This window comes from Centrocercus urophasianus, unplaced genomic scaffold (assembly GCF_019232065.1).
Source record: "Centrocercus urophasianus isolate 14NV4802_14NV808 unplaced genomic scaffold, USGS_Curo_1.0 seq_29, whole genome shotgun sequence".
Taxonomy (NCBI): domain Eukaryota; kingdom Metazoa; phylum Chordata; class Aves; order Galliformes; family Phasianidae; genus Centrocercus; species Centrocercus urophasianus.
The window spans coordinates 7321069-7338958 of NW_024884855.1; the positions used below are offsets into that span (position 1 = coordinate 7321069).

At 45.7% G+C, this 17890-nt stretch overlaps 2 protein-coding genes across 3 annotated transcripts; one reads left to right on the forward strand and one right to left on the reverse strand.

Annotated features, from left to right (window-relative positions):
* Positions 1–879: 879 nt before the first annotated feature.
* GFER (growth factor, augmenter of liver regeneration) lies at positions 880–5475 on the reverse strand. Its single transcript, XM_042828252.1, has 3 exons — positions 5268–5475; positions 4845–5050; positions 880–3941 (listed from the first exon to the last, which is right to left on the reverse strand). The coding sequence occupies exons 1-3, from the start codon at positions 5472–5474 to the stop codon at positions 3779–3781; spliced, it is 576 nt and encodes a 191-aa protein (XP_042684186.1). The 5' UTR covers position 5475; the 3' UTR covers positions 880–3778.
* NOXO1 (NADPH oxidase organizer 1) lies at positions 5081–17743 on the forward strand. 2 transcript variants are annotated; one of them, XM_042828251.1, is made up of 8 exons: positions 5081–5152; positions 14171–14251; positions 14343–14418; positions 14801–14981; positions 15209–15408; positions 15834–15947; positions 16095–16212; positions 16362–17743. In XM_042828251.1, exons 2-8 carry the CDS (start codon positions 14177–14179, stop codon positions 16984–16986), a joined length of 1389 nt encoding a protein of 462 aa, XP_042684185.1. In that variant the 5' UTR covers positions 5081–5152; positions 14171–14176; the 3' UTR covers positions 16987–17743. The 2 variants fall into 2 exon arrangements, with proteins under 2 accessions (XP_042684185.1, XP_042684183.1); XM_042828249.1 differs by lacking the exon at positions 5081–5152 and adding an exon at positions 13675–13758.
* Positions 17744–17890: the final 147 nt, after the last annotated feature.

Sequence of the window (17890 nt, forward strand, 5' to 3'; positions counted from 1 at the left end):
GGAAAAAATAACACCCACAACCTGTAGCAGGCTGCAGAGACCTGCACTCAAAGCCACTCCAGAGAATCTTAATGCAAGTTGGAGACTGCATACACCCAACACACTGCAAAGGAACAGCTAATCCCTGAACAAATGTTGAAGGCATAGCGTTGCTTCCGTCAATATCTGCACTTGCCACTTGCTCAAGCAAATCTGCTTCCCATTCATGAAGACAATCCCCTTGTGGCTCCCTGCTCTTTGCTTTTAGAGGAAAGAGATGTCAGTTATGAATGGAAACCAGTCCATGAAAACATCAAGTCCTTTGTGAAGCTGAAAGATTATCTAGGTGCCAGTTACATAGCAGCACTGACCGAGCAAGGTCTCACAACCTCTCCTTAAGCACCACCTGCTGACTGCACTTTTCTTTCCAAGGGTTCCTCATACTGATAGGAAGCAGCTTCCCCTCCCTGTCTCTGCGTGGCCGTGGAGTGAATTTGCAGTTAAAAGACTTCGCCCTCCAGTGGATGACACCCTCAACTGCCATCTTGCTAAAATGCAGCAAGATTTAAACTACTACAACTGCAATGCTACCTTCATTGCTGCTAGAAGCACATCACAAAAACTATCCTACTGGTCCCCAGATTAAAAAAAAAACAAACAAAACACCTCTAAACAAACAGGCGAGGACCTGGTCTGCAAAATCACTGCTATTTTTTATAGCTTCATGATTTGAAGGGAATTGCCTGAACTCGGAAGCACAACAGAAAAGAATCAGCTGCAGCCCCACCTCAACCAATCAATACACACTTCAGCAGAGCAGTCAAACACAGCAGAAGGTTAGACATATCACTACACTGTGATACCTCCTCCTAAGACTTCATGCAGCAGGGAAGCTAGGAATAAACTTAGTTGCTTTATTACTTTCACATTGACAGGAAATACAATTTGAATACAGTTATTTTTAAAACTAGGTTTAATCAAGTGCATTTAGAATTTACATTTTTCCCCTTCTTTTTATGTACACAAACCTTCAATAGAAATTCCATACATACAATTAAAACATTGAATGTGTTATAAATGAGCAGCAAAACATCCTCCCTTGGACAGGCAAGTTCACAGAGATGCTACGTCTGAGAAACAGGAAGTCAGAGCTCTTCTGCAAAGCTACAAATATGAGACAACAGAGCGTAAGCATGAATTTTAACCAAATGGCCATTTAGCAAAGTTACAAACTGCCCTAATAACATCCTGGCAGTCAGAGCTTGTGCCCTCATTGTATGGACTCACGCACTGAAAATGATGGCTTCAGCTTTAAGGCAATTCCTCCTCTGCACCACTGTCAGAACAAAGCAGTACCTGCTGGCAGAAGGAGCTTTTCCATGCACAACACAAGGAGACAAAGGTTCTGTGTTGCCACAGCCACTCTCTCTGATTTTGAGAGGGATACACAATTTTTTAATCTTTTTTCCTCTCCACACTGTTAAGACATGGACAGAAGCACCAGCCCTCCTCTGTATTACCAGCTGCTGGCCAGCACAAGAAACAGCAGGTCCAAGGACTTAGCAGCAAAGCACACTTGGCACAGTTCTCTGGCCTAGCTCATTTTTAGTATTAATATGAAATGGGACAAGGCCGTTGCTTTACCAACCTGCTCATTTACGCTGATGCAAATTAGTGAGAAATCTCATAATCTCATAATGGGCAACAGAACTGTCACAGAGCAGTGGAGGGCAAATTAGAAAGGAAGAATAGCAAGTTTCTTCTGCACTTGGTTGTGCAGAAGAAAATGCTTGTCAACACCCCAGGTGCTAAAACTGTGACAGAACTGGGCAACTTAAGCCATGCCTGACAAGGAGAAGGGTACTTTTTCTTTCTACATCCTTTTTCTTGGTCTTCACCCCACCAGTGGCGATGTGTTTGGGGAATTTTGTTTGTTGTTTTTTATTTTTATAAACAAAAAACAAGAATTAAGGGCTGAATTTATTTATTCTAAGGACACCAACATGCCAACAGGGAAACTTTCTGAGCACTTTTAATAGCCCACACAACACCATGAGGTAGGAAATCAGACTGCATACTTCATACAACACTTACCAGTTTTGCTGGTTTTGAGTTTAGGTGCACTGATAAATAGAACTTCCCAGAATAACCAGCCCATAAAAATTTGTCTCACTGTTTTAACAGGTCCGACTTGAAAAGGCTTTAGTACACCATAAAGCATTCAAACGTATTTCCAAAGTTCTGATTGCTTTTCTAAACAGTAAGGAGCTCCACACGTGAAGGTTTGGGGATCAAAGTTCTCAGATACAGGCTATCATCACCCTAGTACTGTTATAAAAGTACTATCACCATTTCCACAAACCTCTCACTCTATCAAAAGCAGATTTACAAACCCACTGTAGTGCACAAAATAAGGAAGCTTACTAAAATACACAAGTAAAAGCTCAGCAGCAAGTACAGAAGGAAAAGCTCCCTATTATCACAATTTGTGCAAACTCCTGCAAACTTTCCCAGACAAAAATGCAACAAGGGCATAAAATCACTACATACTTTAAGAGTTTGAAAGTATTTAGACTTCTTTGTGTGTGTGGCTTTAAAGAGAAATGCATTTATACTCATTAAATCATTTATGCTGCTACTTCACTTGAAACTGAAATTCACACTTATGTATCAGTAACACTGATGCAATATTGCTGACGAAGAGAAAATGGCAATGGAACAGATCAGTTTCTACAGAGGGAATCCTTTGAGTCTTCTGTGCAATAATTCTATCTAAAGCTGACATCAGTCTTAAGGAAGACTCAAATACTGTAAGGGTATTTAAAGCTCTTTTGTTCCAGAGACATTTTTATCCAGGTAAAAACACCAAAATATCAACCAAATCAGTAAGTAACAATCATGAATTTCAAAACACAAGCAATGCCTCAGAAACACTGTATGCTAAATCTGAATGTGCTTCATTACAGATATCAGTCTCAGAACATTACAGCGATCTTCACAATTGACAAAAATTCATAGCAGAGATGAAAAGTTATCACTTTTAAAAGCAAATAGCTCAGCAGAACTTGTCATACTGCTTCTGAATTGAAAGAAAAAGAGGAATCAATTTAAAACATCTGAATTTAAACCAGCTGAAACTTCATGATAATTATTTTGGTCCTGTTCTAGTCTCCTTTTTCTACGATACCCTCTTACATGCTAAACTGAAACACAAAAATAAAATGAGAAATCAAGGTTCCATGATTTTAGCATTTAAATTAAACATACCTGATTTCAGGTCTTTTAGCAAGTCTAACAAGCAACAGAGATCTCAAAAGAAGTTTAAGGGATATAGACAGCAGGAATTTGCCCTATCAGAACAAAAGAAGTTAAAATGACAGTGAAATTTCTAACACATCAGGATAGCAACTGCAAACAAGCATGAAATGTCAAGGGCAGCTCTCTACAACTGCGTGCAAGTAACAAGAATTCAAGTCAAAGATACAAGCAAATGCCCCTATAATAAGGAAATGTAATGAAAAAGTATCCACAAGTTTGTCAAGTAACTCAGTTTAACACATTTCTGGCAATTTCTGTGCCACCTGTAAGGCCTCAGTTCCTCAGACAACGCATTTGATACGACCATTTATCAAGGTTAGCATAAGATTTCCAAATTGGCTTTCAGAATTGGTTCTACCTTTATTTCCACAAGTTATCTCAGCCATGCACACACACGCTCACACATATTTACTTGCCCATCTCTACATGTGACTCAACACCAGAGCGAATCTGTTGGATTTCCAAAGCAGTCCCCTATGAATCAATCACAACTACCATCTTTCCAACCATCTCGCCAGCGCTCATCCACACGAGAGCAGTCAAATTCAGATTTGCCCAGTTTCCTGTTCACTTCATTGTGAAGAAGGCATAACCACTGGGAGAAGTTATTTCTGTTGCTAGTATCAGGCTGATTTGTTCGCAATCTGCAAACAGGGAAGAGGAAACAAGTGTTACTGCTTGAGTCACCAATCTCAATACCCAAATCAGGCACGTAGCACGCAGACAGCCAGTCTCCATTTCTGTTACCATGAGAGGAACACAAAATGGACCCCAGGACAGAGCACACTGTAATCCTCAGAGGCTGAACCTCCACAGTAAAATGCCAGTGATCACAACTAACCTGGTTTCATTCAGCTCCTAGTCTTGTCAATTGTAAAAGGCAGAGGCATCAAAAGGCTTAGCTGTGATAAACAGCAAGAATTATCTGTGATCATCAATACACTGATATTTTTTTTAAGGATTCTTAGCATAGCAATACATGAAAAACATTAAGCAGGTTTTTTGCCACGTGATACTTGATAATTTTGTTTCAAGTGTTTTTTTCATGTTCATTATCCCCCCCCCAAAAAAAAAAAAAAGAAAAAGAAAAGTTCACATTTTTGAGAAACACGTAGATGGTGACAGGGGTAGAGAACTACCACATACCACAGCTCGTTTCAAGTATTTGCCCCCCCTGCTGTGAGGTTGTGGCTATTCTGAAATATAAGCACGCTTGCCTACCAAACCCTGAATCATTTCAAGTCCAGGTTGCGTGCAAGTCTAGTCTGAACCAGAAGGCCATAAACTGCCTCAGGGAGGCCTTGGAGGCAGCACTATTTAACCAGCAGCACTATTAAAGGTATTTGTTTTCTGAATAAGTCTTTCTTTGATCTATGCAGTGGAAGAAACCAGTTCAGTTGTCTATAAACCCCAACAGCAGGAAGAGCAAAGATGTGCAAATACCCACGGCAGGCCAGTACTTCAGGCCCCTTCAGCAATAACAAAACAAAACAAAAAAAAAAAAAACAAAAAAAAAAACAACAGAAGAAACCGATGAGGCAACTCACCTTTCCCTCAGATCCTCAGCGCAGGGTTCACACGGGTAGAACTTGGAGAAGAGGTGGATGAAGTCCCTCATCTCCTGCTGCTGGGTGCCCGTGGGGCGCTCAGGGTAGTAGGCCGCCATGGTATGCAGGAAGGCCCAGGTGCTGCGGCCCAGCTGCTCGCTGTCCAGGGGGCAGTCAGGGGGCGGCTCTTTCTCCTCCACCGCTGCCTGAGGGAGGAGAGGGGGAGAGCTGTGGGGGCAGCGGAGGAAAGCATCACGGCGAAGGGATGGCAACAGAGCCCAGAGCCAGACGCAGGAGGGGGAGAAAATGTGAGCTCCCTGGCACCCCCGGGGAGGGGGAAGCGGGAGGGTGCGGCCCCACAGCGCTGGGGGGCGGGGGAGAAGCCCGCTACTCGCCACGACCCCGGCCCACACCCCGCCTTACCACGCCGCTCGCCTCCGCCTGCTTCCTCTGCTCGCGGAGCCAGCTCTTGAAATCCGTACAGGCCCTGCAAGGCTTCTTAGGTTGGTCCTCCGCTCCGGAGCCGGCAGCCCCGGGAGGGACAGTGAAAGGAAAAGCGAAAGGGCCGCCTTCAGTGCCGGGGAACGCCGAGGCGCCGCGGCCAGGCCGGCCCTCACTGGGCGCCGCCATCTTGGCGCCGCGGTGCACTGTGGGCCGGGGCCGGCCGCGTCCTTTGGCAGCGCGGGGATGTGACTGCCCGGCCCTGGGAGGGCGATTTGGGTCTAAAAGTCATGGAAGTGCCTCTCAAGATTTTGAAGGGGGTTTTGAGGATGTGAAGTGAGAGGGTTGCTCTTTTCTTTCTGTTTGGTTCAGTGCTGTTGTGCCCTCAGAGGGGTTTCCAGGCTGTAGGATGGATATCCCACCATGAGCTCTAGAACGCAGTTTGCACCCCTTTCCACTTTTCACCTCTCCATGTCCCGCAGGCCAAGTGAAAAACATAGCATTCTCTTTAATACTTGTGTGGCTGGGATGAAGGTGGGCCAAAAAAGCAGCTGAGGATGACTTAAATCGTCAGTTTGTGTAGGATTTTTGACACACAGCCCAGTTCCCATTCAGGCAGCACCAACCTCCCATGTCCCATTGAGCAGCTTGGTGATGGAGTCCTCCAGAAACAGAAATGGCTGCACATCTCCACACGCTGTTTCTTCCTGGATGTTCTGTAGCTACTTGAAATGCACCCTGAGTCTTTTCTCTGATGTTAAATTAAGTGCTGTTCTGTTGCAGATTCTGCAGAGACACAATTTGCATGAAAGGGGCTGGAAAAGTACTGCTCATTTTCAGCTCTTACATTCTGATATATTTAACCCAGCGTGGTGAAACGTTTTTGGTAGATAACGCGTCAAAGAAAATGCTTCAAAGATTTGCCCTTAGAAAAGATTTCAAAACTTAGTGTGCTCTGCATGGGAATGGCCCATGTGTTTCCTGGTCCACACAGCACTGTGTTGATGATCTCTGTCCTCAGGCCTGGCTCTGTTATTCATATTTGCAATTTCATGAAAACATTTTGTTGCAGTCATTCACGAGGGAAGGAGAAGAAACATGAGCAACTGCAGCTACTGGCTTTGTCTGAAGTCGTAGACAACCATAAATACAAAAATATCTCATGTATGAAAGGGACAACCTAGTAAAGGAAAATATATTCTTTATATTTGTTTTCCTGCATGCCATTTAAGTGATGCTGATGACCTCATGCTTTTTTTCAAATTCTGAAAAAAAGAGTATGCTGGTATAGAAGAGACATCATGGGAATTTCCTGCAGTGCCTTACTGCTCAGCCTTCTGACAATTACATAGTTGCAGAGATGCTTGTAAGTCAAAGCAGCGTCCTTGATTGACTGTTAACAGTCTGTTTGCTTTCTTGTTAGTGATTACATTTATTTAGTCAGTTAAATTATAAGCAAGATTGGATTTTATTTAAAAGCAAGTAGTTCATAAACTCAGAGAAAGCTGTCGCCTGATGTGCGATCTGTGCTCAGTGTTGTTCTCCCTGCCCCTTTTCTGGTCAGAGGGAGCAAGAAGAGCAGAAACATTGGAAACATTGCAATGCTCACATACAAATAATAGCGAGGAAATCCACTTTTCTGTCTCTGACTGAATCTAAGTGCAGTCTGACTGTCTCCTGCAGTGGGGATGAAGCATACTTGTACTGCCCAGGTGAGGCTTCCTCAGCCCCAGTCCGGGCACGCAATAACCTGCAGCAGGCTCTGCTAACAACACACCTATATCTTGCTTAATGTAATTGTATCTGGAAGACAGGGCTCACCAAAGCTTACTGGATAGGTACATCTTCCAAACAGTCGCTCAGTAACTGGAATAGGGGATGTAATGACGCTAATTACCAGGAAGCATTGGTAAACTCTGTTCTGGAGAAAAAGTGAAGGGTGTGTTTGTGTTTCTGAGAGGAAGACTGCTGTTTGATGTTCTGCTCTTATCTTGGCATTCACTAAATTAGCTCACAAGCTGGCATATGACAGCGAGTGCACAGGGAAGGAAGCAGAAGTGGGGCAGTAGTGGGAGTTGAGCTGTGCGTGAGGCCAGGCACGCATCCTGCTGCTCACCCTCTGGCCAGCTGGATTGGGCACCTCCAAGTCCCACACAGGAGTGGGGGCTGAAAGCAGCAGCAAGGCAGGAGGGAAGAGGGGCAGAAGGGAGACACCAAGGAAGCAGCTCTTCTCACTGCAGTTGGGCCCCCAGCTACAGCGGGTGCGTGTGCATTCGGGTATGGTTACACTGACAGAAAACCTGCTAATTTTCACAGATAATTGGTGCAACTAACAGAGAGAGGACACAACTCTTGCTGCTACCCTTATGGCCCACTTTCTAGGATGCAAAGGATATGGAAAGGTAATACTCAGTCCAGGCTGCCTTTTGGCATGTAATTGTCTCTGTAACTAGATTTTGAGCAGAGAATAGGGAATGATACTTGCAGAGACTTTTGCTTCACTTTGGAACCTAAACATCACTGACTTTTCATGAATGTATTTTAAGTGCTTTAGAGAATTTTCACAGAATCCCAGACTGGTTGAGGCTGGAGGCATCTCCGGGTCCCTCTGGTCCCACCCTGCTCCAGAGCAGATGCCCAGCATCACATCCAGGTGGGACTGGACAAGTCTAGAGGGGAGACCCCACAATCTCTCAGGGCATCCCCATTCCTCTCAGGACTTATCCTGTATCTCTCAGGACTGTCACTGCATTTTTGGGATGGTTGTGTAGATACTTTCAGTTGAATATAACAGTTACTCTGCCAGGAAGTTGACACCTGTGCACAGGTCAGAATGTGAGCCACAAGTCCAACTAATTAGAAAGACAACATTAAGAATTAGTCATGCAGTTTGCTGAGAACTCACAGTGAACTAGGAAATGGCAGCTGAAAAACACAGTGTATATTTCTAGGTATATGATTCATATATACTGAACAGCTTTACCCAAGACACACATTGCTTGCAGAGTTTCACAAGACACAAACCTGTCTCCTGTTATCAGGAAGGAGTTCGCTGCCATACCTCACACCTCACTGCCAGAGACATCAGACCCTGACCACATCTGTCCTGGGATACTGAGATCTGTTCAGAAGTGCACTGTATGGGATCAGTGCTGCTGGGGGTTCAGTCTTCTTCCTCACCCTTCTGCAGCTCTCCCTGTCTTTTGCATGGTTCCTTTCTCCAGAAGTAGGTCAAAGCAAGTAGACAGCAGTAAATCTTAACAGGTGGTGGAGGAAGAGATTTTCCTCATGTAACAATTCTGATGAAAGCGTGTTGGCTTTTTAGGTATTAACACCACAAAGCAGCAGTTTGCTTTCCAGTAGACTCTTCTCTACACTGCATTGTTGAGTGAGGATTAAGCATTAATTTCTCTGCTTTATGAAAAGAAATAGGAACACAAACATGTAGTCTTCACTCTGAAATAAAGGTGCATTTTTAAGTTGGACTCCCAGAGCTGGAGGAAACTCCAGAGAGATAAGTAAGACACTTTGCATATTCTGCTTGTTGGTGGTGGGGAATGAGGAAAGGATAACAGAAGAATTAGCATTTCTCTGACTAATCTGCAAGGAATACAATGGTTTTGTCTGTGACCAGATTTTACCACACTTAGCGTGAAGCAAGAATAGATTTTACCTGCTTGAAAAGAGTATTTCTGCACATTGGCTAATCCTTGCTTGGTTTCCTTTGGGTTGTGCTTCTGAGGATCCCCACAGGGTTCCTGAGGTTCCATCCCGCCCTGCCGTGGGTCTCAGCACAAACACACTGTGCTCTTGCCACAAAAAGCGTTCATCAAACACCTCTTGTTTCTTTGCTCTAGGAAATGATGCAGGAAACTTTCTCTTGTCACAGGCTTAAGTTTCATTCTTATCCTTCCTGGAAGCTTTATTCTTGAATCACGTTTTTGCCCTTTTTATGACCTTAGGAAAACACAGCTTTTACAAAGGAGCTATGGTTGCAACAGGTGCTTTGTAAATGTCCTTTTAGTATTTTATGGGTTCTACGCACACCAGATGAGGAAGGCAGCTTTCCCCCTGCCCTTGGCAGCTGTGTGCTGAGGGCATTTAAGGGAAAACCAACAAATCTGCTCTGTACTTTCACCCTCAGCTGGTGGGTGTGAGGTCTGGGGGTTGCCATGCTGCAATGGTTTTTACCAACTGGGGCTGGGATTGTGCTGCCAGTGGCCTGAGAGTGGTCTGGACCCCAGAGCATGGAGACAACGATGGGGGTGTTCCTGGCACCTGCCCGTGGCAGGAGATCAGCCTGCACCGTGGGCAATTTGCTGTGATTCAAACGAGAACTCCACTGCTGGATATTGCAGAATGCATTTTTGGTGCTGGGCAGACTCTGCAAGTTCATCACCTAGACAGAGAGGCCCTGCAGCCCCACTGCATCAGGCTCCAGTTGTTACACACATGAGGTCATTTTCACAGCTCTTCTTGCTCAGTCCCTCACCGATTATCATTAAGGAAATCTTTCATGAGGGAGTGAAGCCACTGCTGAAGTTCAGCCCTGGGGATTGCTGTGTCCTGAATTGGATTCAGCTGCACGCTGAAAAATGCCTCATTCTGTGCAGCAGCTGCAGGAGTTAGGAGGAAATCAAATACCTTCTTCTGGATTAAGTACTGTAAAATCTCTCATCCCAGGCTTTGTGATTGTTGGACTTCTTATTGTTTATGAAGTGAAGGATATTACTGTCAACTCTGGTGTTTGATTTTTTTCCCTTTTAATCAGTGTCTGTTTATCTATTTAATAGAAGTCTAAAACCTCTTTGTACTCTTAAAATCAGCTTTTAGCAGCTGGCCTTTTCATTAGAGGTGCTGATAGGTTATGTGCTATCACATAAGGTGACCTCCAAGAACAGCAAAGGGCAGGTTTTGATCCTGAAGGTGATGGGGGAGAAGTCTGAGCTCTCATACCAGCATCACTCCCAGCAAATGCCCCCCTCTGCCTTGCCCATGGTACAGCACCTTCCTTCTGCTCTCTGTCTTGCAGCTACAGGAGCTCAAGTGTGCTCTGAGGACTTTGTCTCTCTGCCTTTCCCTAGACAGTTTGCAGGGGATCACTGAGTCCAGCAGTTCCTACCGTGTTGGACGTGAAAAGATAAATGCGTGAGTTCAGGTCTCAGCTTGAGCAGCTCAGACCCAATCCTATGTGTAGAAGAGGATGTTTGTAACACGGGTTTGTTTTTTTTTCATCCTTGTGTATTTGAGGTGACCACTGCTTGTTGGGGTTTGGAAGAGGCTGCTGCAAGGCTCGAGTTCTGGCTCTTGTGAATGTAGGATTGGTTCAGATGATTCTCTCACTCTGTCTGTTTGCCCTCCAGTTCAATACACCAATTAAAAGTTATTCCTGGTTTATATGAAATGAAAAGAAAATCCCTTGGTGTCTATTTCATATGGACATTTTTACACATGGAAAGTTGTTTTTGCTATTGAAATACGGCAGGGAAAGCTTCTGGGCCTTTGTGCAGCCCTGCAGCAGCACCGAATGAGCTCTGCTCAGTTATCAGACTGCAGGCTTTTAAAGGCAGCTGCTCTGCTATTGCTCTCATGCTCAGGCAGAGGCAGAGGTAATTGTGGAGAAAAATCCAGGTTTTGCTGCTTTCTCAAAGCTGGACAGTCCCCTGCTATGTATTACCTGCTATTTGATGATCTCTTTTGTACCCCATAAAACGATCAAAGACAAATTAATTGCTGTATCTCAAAAACTGTGTAAATATACACTGATGATGCAATGACAGCTCCTGATACTTGGAGTCAAATGCTCTCCTTCCTGGCAGTCATTTCTGACTGCTGTTAATAGTTACACACCTGCAGGTACTGATTCTGGGCAGGGTGGTGTGGAAGTAGCAGGAGACACAGTAAGCACAGCACAGTGTTGAGGAGATGTGTGCCCAAATGAGCCCACGCAGAAGTGGAGTTCATAGATTCTTTTGGACCGTTCTCCATCTGTCCCTGCAGGCGTGACACTGACCTGCCGTGGTTTTGGAGTGATTTGAGGGTGCTCTAGGAGCAGTACCACGGGCACCAGTTTTGCTCATGCTTTGCTTTGAGATCCCTGTCTAAGCAGTCTATCTCAGAACATCAGTTCTCCATGCAGTGGGGTGGATTGCCAGCCCCAGGTGATCCCAAGCCTCCACGTAGTCTCACCCTTATGTTGTGGAGCTGAGTGATGCTTTCTGTATCTCGCTTCTGCTTTACAGCCACACCTCTACATGATTGCACTGAGAGCTTTGAAATGTGGCAAAGCTTTTTGGAATTGTCAAACACAAGGCCATTACCTACTCTTCTTGCATTACTGGCAATCACAGTATTTACATAGAATGAAAATATACCTAAACTTCCTCCAGCGGTTTGGTACGTGTTCAGAGTTCAGATTTTCTGAAGACTTTGACTGTCTCTGGCTTTTTCCACTAAGGGTAAACAGCTTTACACCTTTACACTTTTGGAAATACACTCAGTTTGTGTTTGCTCTGGGACAGAAAACCAACACGGCGTGTTTTGCTTGGTGTTGGCCACTCAATGGCACCAGCACACATGACCCCATCCCGGAGCACAGTTGTGCTGCTGGAGGAGCTGCCACTTCTGTTGGTGGCTTGCAAATGCTAACAGTCATAAAGAACAATCCCTCTGGATGCAAAGATCTCCTTCTCGCGCCACAAAAGCCAGCCAGGTTTAGCAGCACGTGACTTTGCTGACCAGCTGCAAGCAGAGATGGAGGATCTAACCCTTGTGCAGCAAGTCTGCCTTGTATCCGTGTCACCCTATCAGCCGGGGAGTGTCCAGAGAAGGCAGGGAAGGGGTTTTCCCACCAGATGCGTGCATGGGACTGAAGTGCTTGCTGTACAACTTTTCCTTAACAAAGGAGACCAGGGGTCCCGCAGCAATAGATCAGACTGCACCAACACACTTCCTTTGTCCCCAGCAGCTGCCACCCTGCAGGCAGGGGCAGCCTCACATGTTTTCATGAAACTGAAGCCCTAATTAGTGTATTTTCTAGCTGCTCCAAAGTCATTTTGTCTGACTTCCCAATGGGATTCTGTATCAGTTGATTGTGACTTCTATTTTTTTTAATAGATGAAAGGTACTCTGCACCTGTTGCTAAGGGATTTAAGAAGCCCAGTGTAATCAGAAAATGGAAGGGAAGGCAGGGCTGAGCCTCTCCATTTGGGCTCCAATAAAGATAATGATTCAATTCAGGCTTCATCAAAGAAGGGAGAGTGGGCAGGGCAAGCGGCCAGATCACACAGATGCCCCTAGACCAAGCCATAACCTGAGGCATGCCACAGCCACAGGTCAGGGAGAGGACGGCCTTCCAGGGCTGTAATTACCAACCAGGCAGTGCCTGAGGGCAGCAAGGAGCAATTGCTGCAATGAAGCAAATCCATCTCCTCGCTCAGCTTTTCCCACCAGGCGGGCTGTGCTGCGCAGTGCTGGCTGCCATTGCTGATCCACAGGCCTGGGGCTCTCCTGGGAGTTGTTCTCCACCTCCCTGTCTATCGCATTGAGTGCAGGTGGATGCCCAGGCCTGAGGCAGGACCTCAGGGTGCTTTAGGTGCATGTTTACACATTAAAATCTTTGGGATTTCTTCAGTTACGCCCCTGGGACCCGTTCACCCTTTGCTGTGGCAGTGTATAAGCATCAGTGTCTCCCATTTCTTTCTGAATACGAGTGTGGATAGGGCTACCAGGGCTCCTTTGGGAGTCGAGCACCTTTTACTAAACAGGTAGGAATCACTCGTGAAGAAGAGAGATTTGTAGCAGCTGGCATGCACATGAAATCCTGTCTGATTTGTTCTTTACAACCATGTTTGTGATCAGCTCTGGGGACTGCTGTGATTGCAGCCTAAGCTGTTATGGCCACGGATGGCTCCCATAAGGGCGTTGGTGCAGCAGAGCCATAAATGCATCCGTTGAAGGAAACGCAGTGCGCTGTCTGAGAACAGCTGCTGCTGCTGCCCAGAGAGCTCTGCTAACGCCAGGGGTGATGAACCCAGTGACAACAGAAACCCAAGGATGATAGAAACCCAGAAATGATGTACCTAACGATGACAAACCTTCCTGGCAGCAGGGAGGACCATTTACAGGCACCATTCTCTAAAGCATGTGATAAGATAAAGCGCTTTTCTCCAGCTCCCTGAACTATGCCCCACTACCTGTGCTCAGTATTTGCACATTAAAGACAGGGGGGCAGAAAAAAGGCATGTGATAATTGCAAAATGACAGAGTTTTTCCTCAAGCTGCTGGGCGGAGGAGGAAGCAGTGAAGGAGTGTGGCCCAAAGAGCCGGTGCCCTCCCTCCAGCCCACAGTATTTAAACTGCAGGAGGCCGTGCCCTGCTCAGCCTCCAGCTGCAGGACAGGCAGTGAGGGAAGATGAGCCGGTTCCCAGTGGATGTGAAGGCTGTAGGCTTGATGCAATGCAGAAAGCAAAAGGTATTTTAACCTGATATGTTTTTTTTTTTCCTTAAATGTTATCTATTTTTAGTTATTTCAGGAGTATGCATGCTCATTAACCTTCAGTGTTATTAAAGTGTTATCTTTTAGGACATGGGTCCCTTAGACTTGTTCATAATTGTCCAGCTCATAAGAAAGTGGTTATCTGAGATTCTGCTGTTTTCCTCTTCGCTGTTTCAGACTTTCTTTCTGTTTTTAATGCTCATTTGGGACCCTGAAATTAAGGAAATATCTTGGCAGGTTTAGCTTTTAATTTCATCTCTTACGTGACAGTCTGGCAGCCCAAACCAAAAACTAAATCACAGATCCAAGTCAAATGCTCATTGCTTGAAAACATCCAGGATTGAACATCATGATAAGGATGCATTCTTTTTCTCTTCTATTTTCTCAGAAGTATATGATGTTTGTGTCCTGGTCAGATCAAAACAACATTCTCATCTACCGGACACTGGAAGAATTTAAGAGATTCCATGTAAGTGAATATCTCCCTGAAATAACATCCACATCCTGGGGAAGGAGGAAGGAGATCAGCATCCCTACTCACTGCTTTGTCTCACTTTTAGAAAGAACTGAAGAGAAAATTCCCCATTGAGAGTGGATCGCTCAGGAGATCTGACCGGATCATACCCAGGTTTAAAGGTAGGGAGGAAAACTCACTGAGGGATCAGCAGACACAACACAGCCATTGGGAACAGCTGTTGTGGATGACATAGACCTTAGTCACTAGCCGCCGCTCACTTACAATAGCACAGAAACACCTGGTTTTGGGTATAAATGCACTTGGTAGATGAGTATTACACTTTTATTGGCTTCTGTCTCTTAGTAACATTTACAGATGAACTACAACAAATTTTAGATAGGCAGAGATGTTATCAGGAGCTATTTAAAACAAGGAGGCAGAGGCAGCTGCGTATGCTTTGGGTGGGGGTGCAATAAGCAGGGCAGTGCTGTGCTCAGGCACAGCTGCTCTGATCCAGGTCTGCTACTGTCTTGGATCAACTTTGCTTTTGTTATTTTGAAGATATAAATGGGAAACAGAGGAAGAGCGGGAAGATAAGCAGGTCTCTGGAGCGACTGAAATTGCTGGAAACTTACTCGCAGGAACTGCTGAAAGTGGATGCTAAAATCTCCCAGGGTGAAGATGTGATTCAGTTTTTCAAGGCACAAACTCAAGACCTCGATCCCTGCTTTCCTGAAGACAGGTGTGAAATCCTATTGTATTTTTTGTTTGTGTATCTCTTCGTAAAAATGTTACAGAGAAATACCAGTTACATTTTGGAGCAGAGCAGAGATGTTCTACCCGAATTTTCTACTGTTTTGATATCTAAGCTGCTCTTAGTCTTTAGAATAACCATGATTTTACTGAAATTACTACTTGACAGCCTTCCATGGAGCTTTCAGTAAACCAACATCAAACTTTGCTTTTCAGTGTTGTAATCATGCCATCAGAAATTGGAGGGGAAAAGAAGAAAGAGGTGCAGCAGCAGCAGCAGCAGCTTTCCATTACGTACCCTCAGGTGTCTCAGAGCTACCGATGCATTGAAACCTTTGAAACCAAAGACACAAAGAACAAGACTTTCAAAGTCGCTAAGAAGGAAATTGTTGAAGTGTTATTGAAGGACATGACTGGTAGGTTTGATTCAGATCCTTCCATTTCAGGGATGCATGCTGAAAGATTTCTAGATTGATTTAAGGCTCGGCAAACATTAAAGCTGTAACATCAAGCACATGGGTGACATTGGTACACGTAGGGTGTTTACCTGGATTTAAACAGGAGGAAACAAGTGGTCTGTTCTTTTCTAATCGAGGGATGCATGGGTCTGAGCTGAGACCTAGGACCTTATTCCCCACAGAAAGCTTTTCGTGCTTTGCAGAGCCCAACACATCTGCATGCTGCACTCTGGTCTAAATAGAGCTCTGCCAAAGTGCCAGCACTGAGCTGGTCCGTGGAACATCTGCCTATGGCTCCTGCCTGTGCCCCTACACTGAGGTGTTATTGATCATCTCTCCGCTTTCTGCTGGCTTTACAAATTTTGTTCTATTCTTTGCTGCAGGGTGGTGGCTTGTGGAAAATGCAGACAAGCAGATAGCCTGGTTCCCAGCCTCGTACCTGGAACAGATCAGTGTTCACAAGGATATCCAGAACATCAGGAATTCAGATGAGGAGGGTGAGTATGCTTCTGTGTCAAGGCATCAACTCTGGTTTCAAGGTCACACCTTGCTCATCCTTCACAGAATGGGTTCTGAGGAGGTTGGCAGAGCTCTTGCCCAACTTTCCCTCTGTAAGACAACGCAGCCTTCCCTTCTGCCCCCAGGCAGCCTGTACTTTGTCATGCGGGCCTATGAGTCGCAGAAAGCAGACGAGCTCTCTCTGAACAAAGGTGTGGTGGTGGAGGTGGTCAGGAGATCCGACAATGGCTGGTGGCTCATCCGGTAAGGAGACTTCTCCAAAGCTGGTTTGAGATGAATACTTTCCTCTTCCTGATGCCCTGTGTGCACACAAGCCTTGTGTGCTCCCCCACCTTTTGTCGAAGCTGGAAGAGTCCTTCAGTTCAGTGTTTCTTTTCCCCTTTCCTCCTCAGTTACAACGGGCGCACAGGCTACATGCCCTCCATGTGCCTCCAGGCCTACAAGAACCCCCACCACAGGCTGCAGACCATCATGGGCAGTGGGCTCCACATCTCCACACCCAACCTTTGCTCCTCCTTTCCGGCTCCCCCGCTCCTGCGAGACAGCACAGCAAGGGATTGCACCTCAGGGGATGGCAGTGACGAAGATGTGAGCTCCTTGAGGAACAGATCACAATCTCTGCCCAGGGTCATCTCCACTCCAGATCTGGAGTCTGACAGCTCCTCGCTCAGCTTGGGCAGTGAACCCAGCAGTGTGCTGAGCTGGAAGCCGGACTTGTCCAGGTCTCTGCCTGCAGTGGAGCAGGCAGCAAGCCCGGTCCTTGGACACACCTCAGCCACACACAGCAGCAAATCTCCACACCTCACCCATAAGGACAGGAACGACTCAGGCTTTGTGGAGCCATCTGCTGCTGACCTAAACTCCCTCACTGACTCAGAGGTGCCCACAGGTGCCCCCAAGGTGCCCACGCGTCCCTCGGCCCATGAGATCCTCCAGAGATGCAGCACAGTCACCAAGCGTGCCCTGCAGCAGTCAGCTGCCTGCCCACCCCTTCATCCCCTGCCCAGTGCTCACTAGGGCCCCATGCCTCACACTGCAGGGACTGCTGCTTTCAGAGTTTGCAGACGTGGTTTTGCTGGGTTAATGCTGTAGTATGCACGCCATGGCCAGGGAGCTTTAACCAGGGCACACACTGTTACTAGCAGAGCTGCAGTAGGATCCAGCAGCTTCTGTTTAACATAGGTCACTTAGGGCTCAGTACCCTTCCTTAGACACATACTTATCCCACACCACCATTTATCAAAATGCCTCAATTTTCTTGCACAAATCCTCACACTGTGGCTACCTGACAGTGCTGGAGAACAGAGGAGTGAAACCCATAGCTACAGGCACGTGAACAGCATTTACCTGAATCCCTGGAATAGATCTATTTAATTTTTTTTACTTTAAGGTTACATGAACTCAGGTAGCAGAAAACTGACCAGGCAAAAGCATGTGTGAATTGGCTGGACTCTGAATGGCTGAGGACAAAACACATCAGTAGTACCTAGGAATTTCATCTCTTACCTTGCCTTAATGGCATTCTGCAGGCATAGGGATAAAAAGGGCTGTGGTACAGCTTGTTTGCTGGCTGGGTAGTGTGAGCCAGAGCTCCCAGTGATGAGCAAAACTTAAAGAGGGGGTTTGATAGCAACTGAAATTTACAGTACTTCCTATACTAAATTCATCTGCTAAAACTGAGTTAGAAAAGTGATAGATTCATATAGATTGCTGCCTTTAATTTTAGTTAGCCTTCCATTATGTCTGTCTTTTTTTTTTAAATCAGGCAGTTTAGCCAGCTTGCAAGGTGTTCATAGTGTTCTAAGTTTTATACACTTGTCTCTGAAATAAAACACACAAAAATATCTAAAAGGACTGTGTAGTTTTCGTACTCCAAAGACTTGCTTGTTGGAGAATTAAAATCACACCCATGTGCCTGTCA